At 53.6% G+C, this 15,928-nt stretch overlaps 7 protein-coding genes across 7 annotated transcripts; 5 read left to right on the top strand and 2 right to left on the bottom strand.

Moving 5' to 3' along the window:
• Positions 1-238: 238 nt before the first annotated feature.
• UHO2_04428 (uncharacterized protein) lies at positions 239-5,680 on the top strand (the record flags this gene model as incomplete). Its single annotated transcript, XM_041558420.1, has 1 exon — positions 239-5,680. The coding sequence occupies one exon, from the start codon at positions 239-241 to the stop codon at positions 5,678-5,680; it is 5,442 nt and encodes a 1,813-aa protein (XP_041414354.1).
• Positions 5,681-6,891: 1,211 nt separating this feature from the next.
• UHO2_04427 (uncharacterized protein) lies at positions 6,892-8,070 on the top strand (the record flags this gene model as incomplete). The annotated part of the gene is made up of 1 exon (XM_041558419.1): positions 6,892-8,070. The coding sequence occupies one exon, from the start codon at positions 6,892-6,894 to the stop codon at positions 8,068-8,070; it is 1,179 nt and encodes a 392-aa protein (XP_041414353.1).
• A 296-nt stretch (positions 8,071-8,366) lies between these two features.
• Positions 8,367-8,850, bottom strand: UHO2_04426 (uncharacterized protein; the record flags this gene model as incomplete). The annotated part of the gene is made up of 3 exons (XM_041558418.1): positions 8,367-8,422; positions 8,505-8,657; positions 8,763-8,850. The coding sequence occupies 3 exons, from the start codon at positions 8,848-8,850 to the stop codon at positions 8,367-8,369; spliced, it is 297 nt and encodes a 98-aa protein (XP_041414352.1).
• A 668-nt stretch (positions 8,851-9,518) lies between these two features.
• Positions 9,519-9,980, bottom strand: UHO2_04425 (uncharacterized protein; the record flags this gene model as incomplete). Its single annotated transcript, XM_041558417.1, has 1 exon — positions 9,519-9,980. One exon carries the CDS (start codon positions 9,978-9,980, stop codon positions 9,519-9,521), a length of 462 nt encoding a protein of 153 aa, XP_041414351.1.
• Positions 9,981-10,257: 277 nt separating this feature from the next.
• UHO2_04424 (uncharacterized protein) lies at positions 10,258-11,368 on the top strand (the record flags this gene model as incomplete). The annotated part of the gene is made up of 2 exons (XM_041558416.1): positions 10,258-10,645; positions 10,722-11,368. The coding sequence occupies 2 exons, from the start codon at positions 10,258-10,260 to the stop codon at positions 11,366-11,368; spliced, it is 1,035 nt and encodes a 344-aa protein (XP_041414350.1).
• A 280-nt stretch (positions 11,369-11,648) lies between these two features.
• Positions 11,649-12,251, top strand: UHO2_04423 (uncharacterized protein; the record flags this gene model as incomplete). Its single annotated transcript, XM_041558415.1, has 2 exons — positions 11,649-11,681; positions 11,973-12,251. 2 exons carry the CDS (start codon positions 11,649-11,651, stop codon positions 12,249-12,251), a joined length of 312 nt encoding a protein of 103 aa, XP_041414349.1.
• A 1,773-nt stretch (positions 12,252-14,024) lies between these two features.
• Positions 14,025-15,743, top strand: UHO2_04422 (uncharacterized protein; the record flags this gene model as incomplete). The annotated part of the gene is made up of 1 exon (XM_041558414.1): positions 14,025-15,743. The coding sequence occupies one exon, from the start codon at positions 14,025-14,027 to the stop codon at positions 15,741-15,743; it is 1,719 nt and encodes a 572-aa protein (XP_041414348.1).
• Positions 15,744-15,928: the final 185 nt, after the last annotated feature.

The following is a 15,928-nucleotide window of genomic DNA, read 5'->3' as shown; positions in this document are numbered from 1 at the left end:
TTCCTGGCTAAAAACAAAAACCTTGCTCAGCTTCAAACCAACATCAAGCGACACACTCGAGATCGTTAGCTCCCACGGCTAGATAGCATCGACAGTCAAGACAATCTTGCTTCACTCCAGAATGCTACTATCGAAACGAACATGACAACACCTTGATACCAAGTCAACTTCAGATCAGAACGTCAGCAACGCAGGACGGCTTGGCAATCTCTACCATCACAGCATACACAAAGCAACCATGAGCACCCTCGCCTTCCCCGCTTTCGAGCGGGCTCAACAGGAGCATATGGGCTTTGATCGATCCGCTGAGGCGCTGTATCAATCGGTCGCTGATGCAGTGAATGCCCCTCCGAGCAGCGGTCCTCCAACAGACCGCCATCGAAGCGTCTCGGACGCGGCTTTGATCGATAAGGTCGGCTCGTCATCACAACCAGCATTGGGCAACAGTCAAACCGAACCAACAGATCCTCCGAAGCCCAAGATCACCAAGCGTGTAAATGCTCGTCTTCAGCTCGCAGCTGCCCTCATCGAAGCAGACAACGACCGCATCCTTGAAAAGGCTCAATTCTGGCACATCTACCATCCACCACAGACGATCGAACCTCTCCGTCCACCACCACCTCCACAACCCGCACTCGCAAGCCAGAGTGCCATCTTTGCTCCCTTCAGGGAAGGCGCGAGTCTCGCTGTCAAGCGTCACGTTCGAACATGGAGCGCCGCTACCCGTCTTTCTCGCCTGATCGATCCCGATGATGATGGCAGGCGGCCCAGCATCGACTTCCTTGGCGTTGCTCTTCCCACGGAACAAAAGGCCCGCAGCCGTGCTGGCAGCAGTGTTGCTGGTCTCATCGGCACAGAGGGTCCTCGCAGTCGAAGCAACAGTCTTTTCTCCAATGCTGCTACTTCGGTCCTTGGTCGTACTTCCAAGCTTGGATCTCGCCCTGCAAGTCTCTTGGACCCAGAAGGCGCGGGTGGCGCTGACGTCGATGCGGACGCTCTCACCGATTGGGGAGTCGACAAGTTTCTCAGCAAAGAGGAGAAAGAGCGAATGGCTGCAGGTCAACGCAGTCGTGCTCAGAGTCTTGCCGGTAGCAACGGTGCACGTTCTTCCTTCGAGCAGCTCACACCTTCGCTCACAACTCGTAAGTCCTTAGACATCGATCGAGCTGCTCCTCAATCGGCACCCGTGCCCAACAGAGCCAGTTCTGAGATTGTCGGCGCATCGGCATCCACTGCCGCAAACGGCTCTGTCCGGGATTCCAAGCTTGAATTGTTAGCAAAGATCAAGCTTTATCGAGAACGTCAAGAGAACCTCCCTCCTTCGGAATGGGATGGACCCGGCCCGACAGCCACTAAGGACGAGGTCGTCGAACATATCATCGCTTCCTCGGATGGCAACAAGCGCGTATCTCTTCGACAAGCTTCTCGAGAATTGAGCGAGGCTCCCGCTGCATCGACAACGACTGCAATTCAACAGGATCACGGCCTCACGCAGAGCACTCACACTACAGGCTCTGTCACAAGTCAACCCCGTCCTTCCTCGCGCGCCGACTCAACCTCCTCCTCGGCCTTCTTGGCAGCGCCGACCGTAAAGGAATCAGAAACAGTCGCTGTTCCTGAACCTGACGCTGGGCCCAGCGAAGCTGCGACCACAATGCATCCTCCGTTAGCTTCAACTTCCGAAGCTAACGCTCTTGGTGCTCAAGCTCAGCCAGCAGCGTCACAAGACCCCGCGCATGCCTCTGACACTACACCCGCACTGACGATGAACCTTTCGCAGAGTCAGGCTATTCCCATCCCGACATCAGGACATATGGCTCCAGCAGAACAACCCGGCGACGCAGAGGTCCTCGACATGGTCGGTATCGGCTCCTACTCTAGAAGTCAATCACGACGCAACTCCTTGCTGGGAGGGCCAATGTTCAACCCGCACGGCCTCAGCACTAGCCCGTTGGCAGGTAAGGGCGCAGAACAGTCGAACCTCATACCCTCCTCCCCATTTCAGTCTTCCGTACCAAAAGCACCGTCCCCTTTGAACCACACCAGGCTTCCTAGTCGAGGATGGGTTCAAGATCAGTTTGCCGAGCATGATCTTGGTCTGGGTCCCAGCCCATTTGCAGCTGCGCTTCAAGCCGCCAGTCCCAGTTTTAACAACCTCGCCGAGTTTCGCAACAACGATGCAGGTCCGGGTGCGAATGTTGCTGCCTCTCCTTCGATCGACTTCAACAGCCTGAGCACTCGCCAGCTGCAGAACGTGGCGCGCAACTCCACCTTCCCTTCCTTCCTCGGCATCAATCGTGATTTGCTGGCAGAGGAAGAGATCGAAGGCCCAGATGCTCTGCTGCAAGGCGACGAGATTGGTCCGGTCTCGAAGCGCAAGCGCCAGTCGTCTTTCGACATCAATTCGCTCGCCCAGGACATCGCGCAGACTGGCGGCGAGAACTTTGAGATTCAACTTGGTGGCGGAGCAGCACCAGATCTATCATCAGCAAACTGGGGAAAGCCTCGCAAAAAGTGGTTCCGTCTCAGCATGATGATGGACGCAAAGGGCAAGCCATCCAAGCCGAAGAAAACGACAGCCACAGATGGTGCAGAGGGAGACGGCGAATCTGATGCCGAGATGTTCCATGGTACTGCTGCAGCGGTCGATCAACCAAAGGCGACGGAAGAAGATGGTGGCGACCGTTCAGAGCTGTATGCTGCCGAGCCAGCTGCCGACATGTCCGCTGAGGCCGTTGCACCTGAGAACGACAACGACTCGGACGGCATCGACGATGACTACATCAGCCCGCCCCGAAAAGGTCCACTTCGTCCCCGCGGACTAGCTGTTCGCATGCCAAAGACCATCATCATGCCACAACCCTTGCAAGGTACTGAGTTCGCTCCCAAACTTCGCCTCACCGATGCCATGCCTACTGCCATGGAAGATCCAGTGCAGACCAAGCGTCACAGTTTGCACGTACCCGATGGCTTTGTACTGCATGACAGTCGAGGTGGATTGCCACCCATGCGCAGCCTCGTTGTGCACAGTGCAAACGGCCCTCAACCCCTATTCACAGTGAAAGGCGGCAAGAAGAAAGATAAGCAGACTCCAGCTCAGCTCAAGGCTGTTGAAGTTGGGCGAATGGTGCAAGTGCCGGCAGCCGCGCCCCGAGGCATTGGAAGGCGAGCTGCCGCGCCGACAACTGCTCTCTTCCGCAACCATCTCGTCCAGCACGATGACGAGCGCGAGGGTTGGGGCTGGGAGGCAGGCACGCGTGTCGACGACATCTTCAATCCTGACAAGGATACCGATTCTTCTGACGATGACATGCCGCTTGCAGATATCAAGAAGCAGAGTCGCTCTGCCAAACGCGCTGCCAAACGCCTTGCCAAGGAGAAGCGCAAACGCAAAGCTGCACGAAGGATCCGACGCGCAAAGCGTGAGGAGGCACTCAAGCAGGGCAAGTCGTTCGAGGAAGTCGGTGTCGAAGAGCTCAGTCCAGACGAGGATCTCGATCTCAGCAGCACTACTAGCGAAGAGGAGGGTACCGAGACAGACACTGAGTCAGACCTCTGGGCTAGCGATGACGACAAGCGCTGGGTCGATGACAGCAAGCCGGCCGGCAAGCTGTATGGCAAGAGTCTTCTTGACCTGGCTACCGAACGCAACACCGAGCGCAAGTCGAAGGCTCGATTCTACGGTCAGGTTCAGCTTGAAGACGGAGAGACAACCATGCTTCAGGTCGATGGAGATGACGGTAAAGCCGTTTCGCAGCGCAATGGTGTTTTAGGCAATGGAGCTTCTTCTGTCTACGACGATGGAGCGTCGGTGGCCCCGAGCGTTGCGCGCAGCTTCAGAGACAAGCCAATTGGCTACAACGACACACGTGAGCGTATGGAGGCTGTCTTTGGTGCTGATCAAATCTGGGCGCGAGAGATGGCCAAGAGAGAGGAAGAGGAGGCTCGCGAGGCGCAGGAGGCCAAAGCAAGGGCTGAGGCCGAGGCAGCAGCTCAGCAGCAAGCGGAGGCTCTTGCGAAAAGCAAGAAGGAGCGTGGCCTCTTCACAATTGGCAAGAAGAACAAGAAGCAGCGTGAGACCGTGCTCGGCATGTCGAACACTTCGGCTGTTGGCAGCACCGTTAGCGTCGTCGCTTCTAACGCTGGTGCTCCTTCGTTTGCTCCATCTCAGGCAATTTCGCACGAGCGCAAAGACACGGATGAGGCTGGTTTGCCTACTCGAGTTCAAACACCAGTGGAGCCACCTGTCATCACACTGGATATAGGAGACGCCGATCAGGAGCTCATCGAAGGTCAGCGAGGTCGAAGGACGCCCGCATTACTTGCCGGAGAGGAGATGGCCGCAGAAGAGTGGCTCATCTCCTCGGATGTCGAGGCTGAGTATGCAAAGAACAACGACTCGAGCGACGATGACATTCCCCTTTCTCAGGTCAAGAAGAACGTAGCATCGCGTCCGGTCTCGCTGGCTGCTGGCCTCTCGCTGCAGCCGAATGAGGCAGGCGATGGCGAGTCGTCCGACGAAGAGCTGCCTCTAGCGGCGCTGAAGGAGAAGCGTACTCGTCAGTCGATGCTTCTGGGCGGAGGAAAGCTGAATCTCGACTTTTCGTCCATGAACCAGAGCCCAACCAAGAACGCAAACCTGGCGGTGAACTTGGGCTCTCCGTCGGTTCATTCCGGCAGTGTTCGAGAGAGCTTTGCCCCTGATGGAGCCAGGTCGCCTCTTGCACAGGGAGCATACGCAACAGCGGCCAATGCAGGAGACGACGATGATTCTGACGAGGACCTGCCTCTCGGGCAGCGACATCCTGGAGGTGACGCGGCTCTCTTGACCATGCGTACAGCCTTGGAAAATCAGAAGCGGGCACTCAAGGAGGCCAAGCAAGCTGAAAGGGCAAAGAAGCGGGCTGCCAAGCTTGCGCGCCAAGTGAGCACAGACGATGCTGGCGCAGATGGGGAAGAGGCAGAGGTGAATGCAAATGGCCACACGGAAGATGGCGGCGACGACGCGAGCGATGACGATGACGATGACGATGACGATGATGACAGCGAAGACGATAAGCCGCTGGGTTATGTGCACCCGCAAGCTGCCATCATCGCCGAGCAAGCTGCTATCATCCGCCAACTGCAGTCAGAAAAGGAGCAACAGCCGCAACAGCAACGGCAATCCCCCTTGGCCGGGCTTTCACCATCTGGTTCTGGCATTTTGTCTCCGTCCGGCATGGATGTGCGTCCTTCGGTCATGTTGAACCGTATGAGCGGACTGCCAAGCATGGGAGCCATGGGCGGATTTGGAGGCATGGGTATGGCTGATCCTCGACAGTCAATGATCGGTCTGCCGATGACTGGATCGATGATGATGGGTGGTATGCCTCAGTGGGATGGTATGCCAGCTCCTTCGTCTGGCTTGCCAATAGGCATGTCGATGCCGATGGGGATGGGCGGAGCATCGCCGATGGCATCCGGGTCTCAGATTGGCGTTTCGGGAGCCATGTCACCAGCCATGACGATGCCTATGATGGCTGGTACTCCGCAGATTGGTGCACCGATAACACCGGGCGCAATGACGATGATGCTGGATCCAAAGGTGTCGTCGATCCACAACTGGCGAACGCAGGTGCCTCCCGATGCTACAGCCGCTGTCACTCCTCCTGGCGGCGCTTCGACTGTCAACTCTTCCTGATGAGCACGTCGCTCTACATACATAGCTATACTGTAGCTTGGTTGGCTTACATGGACTGGATCATGTGCATACTGATCATCACTTATTTCAAACGCATAGAGCTTCAAAGGTTCAAAGCAGCTGTCTCGTCGATACGTACGTCGACCTTGTTGTTGAGGAAAGCACAATCAGGGACGGTCAAGCAAGTGGCGAATCGTTAGCATTCAAAGGGAACTAAGTACAAAGCAATGACAGAAGTATATATGCCTCTACTGTCGGTTGATGTGTGCGTATATAGATGAGGTGACACGTATGAGGGTGTGCTGTTGCCGAATGAGATAGGGGCGTTGGTGAGAGCTGATGGGTGGCGACGCTGAGTGAAGTTTGCGGTCGTGTTAGAGCATGAGTACGCGGTCATGTGATTTCACTCTTGTGACGGATTTTGCCTGGATTTTGTGTGTGAGCAATGTGTGGCGTAACACTTCCAGATAATAACCGAAGATTCTCGAGGACACGAGAGCACGAAAGAAGCTTAAAGACGAGCGTCGAAAGTGGAGGATGCAGGATCGGAAACAGCAGCAGCATGACGCACAGTCAATTCGCAATTTCATTGCGCTTCCATGCGCTCCTCAGTGTCTTTCTTTCCGCTTCCGCCTGCCGCTTCCGAAACAGTCAAGAAGAGCACGTTGCAACAAGCTGTTCAGTTTCCAGCTTGTTTGCTATCCTTCCCTCCCAACTCTTCTTCCGCACATCATCTTCTCACCATCACTATATACCGCTAAGCGTGCACTACCTTCTTCAGCGTCTCACTCTCTCATCACAACACACTTTGCTAGCATCGTAGCAACACACACGAAGTTTCTCACTACACTTCTTCTTCATCCGTGAAGCATCTCGAGTCGTTGGTTTCGACAACACCATCTTCCCCGCACTTCCATCTCGACTCCTCACACTCATTAAGCATCCTTCGATCAGAACAGCATTCCTTCTTCACCTTCACTGACTGCTGTCCTCATTTGAAGCCAGTTCACATCCTGACCGCTAGAGCATAAGCTAGGCTTCCCGCACTTCCGTTTCCGCTATTTTTTTTTTTGATTTTTTTTTTTGATTTCCCCCCCCCCCCCCGAGATCAAAAGCACATCCGCTTTCGAACCGAGCCCAAGATTAACGGCCACAACTCTCACACCAACCACACACGACCTCACAAGAGGCAACGAACCAAAAGCAACACAATGGGCAAAGACTATTACAAGATCCTCGGTGTCTCCAAAGATGCCGACGAGGATACCCTTAAAAAGGCCTACAAGAAGGCTGCGCTCAAATGGCACCCAGATCGTAACAAGGACAACGTCGAAGCAGCCAACAAGAAGTTCAAGGAAGTTGGTGAAGCGTTCGAGGTCCTAAGCGATAAGAACAAGAGGGCGATCTATGATCAGTTTGGAGAGGAAGGGTTGAAGGGTGGTGGACCTCCTCCTGGTGCCGATGGCGCCGGATTTGGAGGGGCCCCTAGTGGCGGAGCTGGAGGATTTGGTGGATTCCCTGGTGGCGGAGGAGGAAGGACGTTCACGTTTACGAGTGGTGAACCGGGGATGGGCGGTGGTATGGGTGGATTCTCGCCTAGTGATCCGAATGACATCTTCGCTAGCATCTTTGGTGGAGCTAGTCCGTTTGGTGGTATGGGAGGAATGGGAGGAATGGGAGGAATGGGAGGCATGGAAGACATGTTTGGCGGCGGTGGAGGGGCACGCAAGAACGCTAGCGCGGGTGGAATGCCAGGCGGATTCAACTTTGGAGGGCCAGGTGCAGGAGGCCCCGGAGGCCCCACTCCAGCGGACGAGAAACCATCCGATGTGGAAAAGCAACTTCCTCTCTCCCTGCAAGACCTCTACACGGGCACCACCAAACGTCTCAAAGTCGGCCGCAAGCTCGCCTCGGGTGGTTCCGAGGAAAAGATTCTTACCGTTGAAGTCAAGCCCGGTTGGAAAAAGGGTACTAAGATTCGCTTCGGTGGTGCAGGACACGAAGTCTCGCCCGGTTCATTCCAAGATGTTGTCTTTATCGTCGACGAGAAGCCTCATGCACACTTCAGGCGCGATGGTGACGATCTCAGGGTGACAATACCTCTCAACCTTGTGGATGCACTGGATCCCCCCAAGGCTGGAACTCCGGGATCGAGAAAGCAAATCTTAACATTGGATGGGAGAAAGATCGATATCCCCATTCCTCAGCCTACGGGAGGAAAGACGAGTGTTACGCCGGGAAAGACGACCAGGTTGGCCAATGAAGGTATGCCAATTAGTAAGACTGGCGGAAAGAGGAAAGGTGATTTGGTGGTGGAGTGGAGCGTGCAACTGCCTGAGACGTTGACTTCGGCACAGAGGGAGGGGGTCAGGAAGGTGTTGGCTCCCTAGGCGAACCGTCCGCTAGTCAAGTATGACGGAAGTCGTTCGTGGTAACCCTCGTCACCGAAGCAGTGTAGTTGGAAAAGTTATGTTTTGCAATAGTTTTCAACATCATTATCAAATCTCAATCTTGCAATGTTCAAAAGTCCCCAAGTCTTCAATCGTCGGATGTCCTGCGTGCTTTTGCGTCGTTCTTCAGCTGTTTGAGCATCTTTGACGTGTGAGTTGAGGTTTGCGCAAGAGAGCGATCCAGTCGTCTTAGCGTTATGCGTTTGAATGAGATTTTGATTGCTTTGACTGCCTATCTAGCCCAGAATGATGAGATATACTACGACAACAATGTTAATCACCACGAGCGGAACTGTCATCACACACAGAGAGAATCAGCTTGATCAGTACTCTTAACTTTCATCTGTTGGGGAGATTCAGGGTAGCGGACTTACTTCGCATCAGAGTCCTAACAGCGCTGATTAGATTGATGAGTCTAGCTTTGATCGTAACGTTATCCGCTGCGTAGGGGTTGGATTGAGACGCAGAGCCGAAACCTTGATCGAAAGAATGCGATTGGCTTGCTAGTGCGTGTGATGACCAGCCGACTACACTCCAGACACCCATGTAGCGGGAAGTAGAGAAGCGAGAGGAAGGTGTTAGTGAAGCAGGACCTAGGGTGAAGAGAAGAGGGTAAAAGGGGGGGAGCTTACCTCGTGCAAGAAATCGTTCCTCTGATAACACAGCAAGGGCATTTGTGATGAATAGGATCAGGTAGAACGCCGAGCCTAGACCGAACATTCTGAGCTACTATGCGTGATGCTGCTGGAGGGGCTGTGGGTCTGTATGCTGCGAGCTTGCAAGAGTTGCGAATGAACGAGTTCAAAACAGAGCTTTGGGGGAGATGCCGAGAGGCTGCCAATTGAAGAGTTCAACGTCCTTTATTGAGCTGTTACGGATACGCAGGGTTGATCAATCAGCTGAGCAAGTGGCAAATGCAGTGCTTTTCAGAGGCTGGTCGCCTGCTGTGTTGAGGTGGTATTGACGCTTGAAGTGAATGGGTGACAGCAACGACAAGAAGAAAGCAACACAACACACGCAAGAGCACAAGGTTCGTGTGGAGCTTTGGTGGTCTGTGTTAAGGCCGAATTTCCCCTTTGTTAGATTCGGCCTTTTTAAGGGCACGTGACAGAGAGCACACTCGACAGGATGTCAAAGTCTCAAGCTCAACGACGATGACAAGGACAGCGAGACGGCACACGGATATGAGGAGATGGTGATATATGAATGCTACGCAGGTACAAATACAGAGTTGTAAAGGTGGAAGCTAGGCGCCATCGAGGCTTTTGAACGAATGAAAATCCTACTAGCAAATGGGTAGGAGGATTCGTCGACCATGCGATGTAAGATGAGTTCTGGATAATGTTCGAGCCGAAGGAGACATAGGAGTGAGGGAAAAAAGTTTGATCTTACGACACTCTAGCAACAACTTCGCCACCGTACCCTCTCCTAATCGCATCCCTTACCTCCCACCACCCCTTCTCCCCACAATCCACAATCCCGATCTCACCCATATCCAATGGCTTGACGAACTTCGCCCTTCTACCGGTTGCAAACCTAAGCAGCTCGTCCTTGTCCATCGTCAGCTTTCTCGAAGGCTTGGAAACAACGTTCATCTTTTCCAGCACTGGTCGGTCGTCAGGTCTGAACTTTAAGTCGACCCAAAATCGGCGTGCTGCAGGGCTAGCATGCGTGTATGAGATGGGTGAGGGGCCTGTTTGAGTACCTCGTACTACGTTGTGGATGAAGCCGTGTTGGAGGAGGATGGAGAGAATGGAGAGGTTGTCTTTTGTGGAAGCGATAGGGATGGAGCGGAGGCGTGCTCGGGAGGCGTTTTGCAGTATTGTGCAGAGGTCTGCGTGGAGCGGCATTGTGACGTTATGATGGGTGTCGACTTGCTGTTATGTGCGCTACTACGAAGATGATGAGTTGGAGAGGTTGTAGAGATGTGATGCCAATGAGAAGATGGTGTTGGAAAGGTTTGGGGTGAAGAAAGTGTCAGTATGGAGGTTCTTCTTGTAAACCACAAAAATCTCGGCGCGATTCGGATCCGATTTGAGTCAAGATTTTGGGTCTGTTACACCGTTCTTGATTTACATGGTTGTGCAAAAGGAAACCTCCACTCTGACCTGAACCCTACATGATACGATGTTCTTGACAGCTAGACCGCTTCCTTCTGCCTTCCAGCTCGTCCAACTTTCGCAGCTGTATACAGGGTCCAGCCTCATCGCCAGTATCGGTCCACAGTGGGGAGATAAGAGGTGGCCTGAGATGCCCATCACAAGCCGGGCGGTCCAGCTGCCTGCATTGACGCGGCAGAGCTTCTCGTCAATGCTCAAGTGCGGTCGCTCACGAGCAGCTGCGCTCCTGCCCCAAGGGGTTCAGTCGGGTCGAAGATACTCTTCAAAGCCACCAGAGACTGAGAGTATCAATGCATCAGGAGGAACGAACTCACCCTTTCGAGTATACAGATACGTGGTCGACGTCCACGGCCAGCTATTCTTGCACGACACAATACCGAAGAATCTGACTAGCTGTAAGTGTCGATCTGTGCTGCTTTGATCCTTCGTCTCACCGACTTTTGCTGACATTGAACAAGGTGAATCTTCCAGGCTTCAAGAACACTGAGTTCCTCGACTTCTTCTTCAAGCGCATACATCCCAACCCGGCCTCAATAACAGCGAACCCTGACTACGCTCACTCAGGCACCATTTCACGCCATGACATCCTACGACCTGCACCCAACAGCCCTCTACCAGAAGACTGGAGCGACGTTACACCGTACAACGGCATCATCTCTTCATCCGAATCTAGCTCTCGCGATGAGCTCTACGAAGAAGCATGCAAACTAGGCAACAGCGAGGGATACGAATGGATTTCGCCCTGTGGACCCGAACTCAACCTGCTCCGAAGTCAAGATACACCCATCGTCTATCGTGAGCTCAGTGAAGAAGACGGGATGCTGAAATGGGCAGGAACATTGACAGAGCCTTTCCAGCCAGAAAAACTGGTAGTGGATTCGAGTAATGGGTATGTGTACCATCCTTCTCCGCAGCCTTCACGGCGGAGACGGAAGGGAGCTGAGGGAACCGAGACGGGGAGTAAGTATGGGAGTTTGAGTTTGTTAGGTTCGAACTTGGTGCTGAGCAGACTAGCCGAAGGTTTGGAGATTGATCCATATGCTTTTGAGAAAGGGTTAGGGGGTAGTATTGAGTGGCAGGGCAGGCGGTATAATCTTGGCTTACTTGGTCGAACCTGAACGATGCTGTAAGCGTTGCAACAACACAGAAGAGTCGCTACGGTCGATTGTTGAGTCCAGCGCAGACGGACAGGCCTTCATGACTGATCACGTGATGCACTAAAAAATAAAAGTGTCCAATTTGACCGCATAAAAATGGAAATTCTGATGATCGACATGTTCGTTTCAGCTGGACGATGGGCAGCGGATGTGTTGCAATCCCCTGTCCTCCCGCTCCTACTGCTTCTTCGCTTCCGAATCTCGTTTCATACAAGATCCCGTTCAGAACTCCGGTTAGACAATGGCAGGAGAGAGCTTGAACCTCGCACTCAAAGTAAGTTGTTGCGGATGAGAAGAGGTGCGGGGTGATGGCTCGCTGCATTTCGTAGTGGGATGCACCAACTCGGCTATTGGCCTCGTAGAGCTGCAGAAAAATCTTTGAGAGAATTATAGCACGCGAGGAGGTGGCACCCATTCGCCGTCAAAGCGTGGGTCCATTAGATTAGGGGTATAGCTTCTGAAGAAAGGCTCTGGCCTGCTAGATGAGGTTGAAGCGAGAAGGCCATAGCTGGCTTCACATTGATGACAAGCCTTTCGACCAGTATGGGCCACGCACACCATTAAGCGGATCAGGAAGGTTGACAAGGTTCGAGATCTCTCGAGTGACTACGAGCTGCAAGATGAGCCTGCTCCCAAGTCAGAAGGACAGACAGGCACGACGGGTCTCACAGAAGCAAACCGCCGGGTCGAGTGGGCATCGAGATGTTGGTCGAAAGCGACGAATGAATCTGATGATGCTGTTGCTGCTGCTGTTGTTGTGTGTGACCATGCTAGAGGTGCAAGAGAGGTGCGAGAACAGAATATTCTGCTGAAGGAAACGATCCAATATGATGATGCAGGTTGACGTAAGCCGATACGGAAGGGATCGGGGGAAGCCGATCTGATCGGAGATGGAGCAAATGGCCGATCTGACCAGAGATCGGGTACAACACAGTAGCGCTCGTTGTCAAGCTAGGTCATGAAGTAGGATACTCGCACGTTCGGTATGAGCCTCATAGATGTATATATATCAAGCTGAGAATACTAGGTTCTCACCCCGTTCACTTAGTCAATCGAGTATATATGTTTCTGCCCTAAAAAACAGTAGTGACATCGTACTCAGACTCTCCCCGATGGTCAGTTATCGGGACCAAACTTCTTCACAGTTCAACATCTTCTGGCTTTTATTTAATTCTTTCGTTTCTTAGAAAAAGAGAAAAAATATCGATGGGCAAAGCAACTGTGCCTTCTCAAGCCGAAAATTTGTATCGCCAAGCTTGGTGTGCGACAAGGCGCAGGAAAAAGGAACGCGATTGCGAGCCGAAAAAAAAGATGTCAGTCAAGCGAACGAAGCGCATCATTTTAAGGAGAGAGGCGAGATGGCTTTTGCATGCCCTTCTCATCAATCGATGTCCAGGATTAAAGTCACACGTCTTCGAAATTCAGCAGCATCTTGGAGCTTCATCGGCTTCCTCCCTTAACTCGTTGCAAGCTTGGCTCATCAAGCTCGTCCCTTTTGCACTCGTGGTAGTAGCTGGGAGACTGGCAAACGGTCTCAGCCGCGATTCCAATGATTCGAAGACTCAAAAAGGGTGAGAGCGCAGATTGAAAGAGGAAGAAGAAAGTCATTGAGGCAATGGATGGCGGTCTCACAAATGCAGCTGACTGCGCTCATTGTCCCCACCATTCCACTAAGCCTTGGAGACTCCTGATCCAAGTTGGCGCCTGCCGAAAGGGATGAACTTGTTCAATGCTGGATCTTGCTGCCGCCGCCTCCAAGCCTCCAAGCCTCCAAGCCTTGCGTCTTTTCTTTTGCTCGGGGACATTTCTTTTTTTATTTTCCTTAAAAAAAATAATCTCAGTTCTCGTTTCGGCGTGACTTTTTGAAGGAGCAGGAGAGGCGTGTGCGCTGTTTTGCGTGTGTGAGACTTTTTTGGTGTTCAATTTCGATTCTGTCAGCCCTTGGCGAGGAATCGCTTGTTGTCTGTCTGCCCCTCTCGTCTTGGTCTTCCGCGCTCCACGATGAATTCCACTCTGTTGCTCTCTTTCTCTCTATCACACACAGCCGCTCGCCTCTTGTTCGGTACTGGATCGACTGAATCGGTGCCACATCAAATCTCTGTCACCTCTTTGCTATCTCTGCCTGCTATCTCTGCCTTTGCTCGTCACCTAACCTTTTCGCCGTCTCTTCCTGTATCCACACCTATCGGCTTGTCCGACCCATCACCTTCTGACATTACCGCCGACAAAGCGTGTTGGTGTTGTAGAGGTGCCATACTCTTCCATCCTTCCAACAAGGTCAAGGCCTCGACTAGCTCCTGTCCACTGTATTCAGCTTCTGTCTGACACGTCGTCCACAGGCTTCCAGCTGATATCGCTTCATCCGACATCGCATCTCGTAGTCCCAGCGAGCACCTCTGACGATCAATATCGTCTGAACGCGCGACGGTCCACCTCAGCCTGCCAACTTCCAACTCGGATCACCCGCAACTTCCTTCCTGTTACCCTGTCTTAGTCCAAACAGACGCCTTACTATTGCTCAGTTGTACATCTGATCGACCCTACCTCCCCACCAACCCTGCCCGATCCTTTAGATCAGCTTCTGTCCCTCCTGATCGCCTACACTATCGACACTACCATGCACCTCGTCGGTGAGAGCAGCAGGTCCAAGCTGCAGAGCAACGACAAACGCAATGCTGCAGCACTCGGAGCGCCAGGCAGTAACGACCTGCGCAAACGTGCGCCAAGTCCGTCTCCAGCACCAGCACCAGCACCAGCACCAGCACCAGCACCTACAACACCACCAACACGTCAAAGTCCGCACGAGCCCGAGCACAGGCTGGTGCCCGCTGACGAATTCAACAAGCGTCTCTCCGAGAACCAAGAAAGAGCACAGAAACGCGAGGAGATCCTAGGGCCCTTCTGGGCGCGTGACATGGATCAAGTCGTGCAGATCAAGCGGGATGTCCTGAGGCGAAGATCAAAGCGTCAACTTGTAGATCAACCAGAGCAGAGCCCGATACAGCGTCGTCAAACCGCAGGAGAGGAGAGGTGCTATGTTGGCAATGAAGATCTCAGCTGTTATCCCGATGCCGGCACCACCATCGCTCAAAACACATGGAGCAAGTTCATTTGGAACGCCAACTACCCGCTTTTCGCTCAACGAGGCTACGTCGATGTCTATCTCTTCCAACAGGACACCGACCGTCTCGTCACCTCTTGGACCTCACAGGACAATGGTCAAGGTCGACTATCTTTCGAGCCTACCGACAGCTGGTGGGCAAATCGTCCTGCGGCCAACAATATTCAGCCGGACCAGAACATCTCCTGGCCGTTCTACTTTGTTGTTCTCGCCTCGGGACAACCACTTTCCGGCACTACCTCGCGCTTGGCTACGTTCACAGCAGTACAAACCACCTTGCCCGTCTCGATAGCTCAGGCTCGAGCCTCTTCCTCCAGTGCTGCTGCTGCCGCATCAGCATCTTCAGCCAGTGCTGCTTCGGCATCCGCAGCGAGCGCTTCAGCAGGCGCAAGTACCGCTACTGCAACAATAACAGGCAGTGCTGCCGCTGCATCTGCCTTACAGTCCAGTCTCAGCGCAGCCCTCGAATCTTCGTTGCGTGCCTCCGGTCTCAGCGGCACAGAAACCCTCGCGGGCACCACCACAGCGACGCTTCCAAATGGTTCCGCCATCACAGCCACCGCGACAGCACAGGCAAACGGTGGCCGTCTAGGAGCCAGTGCCAACTCTCGCAACTCGAATGGTCTTGCGCTTCCGACTTATGCCATTGTCCTCATTGCCGTACTCGGCTTCCTCGCCATCGCTGCAGCCATCGCAGGCGCCTACTTCAGCATGGCTGCCTTGCGAAGACGTCGACAGCGCCAGGCTGGTGACGGAAGTCATCGAAGCTCTTCGCCCATGATGGCAGCCGCTGCTGGCTCTTTGGCGGGACATGGTACTCATGATGGAGGATACGGTGCTGGAGAGACTTCTCATATGCTCGAGGCCGAAGATGGCGGTGGTGCCTCAATGTACCCAGCAGCAGGCGCCGCAGGTGTTGGCGCTGGAGGTGGCACTGCTATGATGGCCAGCAATTCCAAGTCAAGTCGATTCTCGGAGGAACAGCCTTTCACTTCGGATGAAGCGTCAAGAATGGCCGATGCTTTCAGGAACGCTTTGCGCAACCCCGAGTTCGCACCAGGAATAGGAGGTGAATCGTCAGGTGCCGACGGCGAGAGTCCAGGTGAAGGGGGAACTTCCCGTGCTTCGGCACTGCTTCGAGAAGAGCTCGCTGCTGAAGGCAAGGACCTTCGCGATGTTGGCGATCGCAAGAAGCCTACTTGGCATGAAGAGTAATCTCGCTCTCAACGGACTATCACTGGACCTTGCGTCTTCATAAGTGCTTATAATCCGAAGACACTTTCCTATCGTCACGGACACTATTCGCTTTCTTATCGCAACTAGAAGCTGGGCCGGCCATCACCAAATGCCAGGCCCCGACCAAGTTGCATTCTTCTTTCGTTTTCACTCTTAGAGATTTT

This window comes from Ustilago hordei (assembly GCF_900519145.1).
Source record: "Ustilago hordei strain Uho2 genome assembly, contig: UHO2_contig_09, whole genome shotgun sequence".
NCBI classification, from domain to species: Eukaryota; Fungi; Basidiomycota; class Ustilaginomycetes; order Ustilaginales; family Ustilaginaceae; genus Ustilago; species Ustilago hordei.
This window is presented reverse-complemented; position numbering and strand designations above follow the sequence as displayed.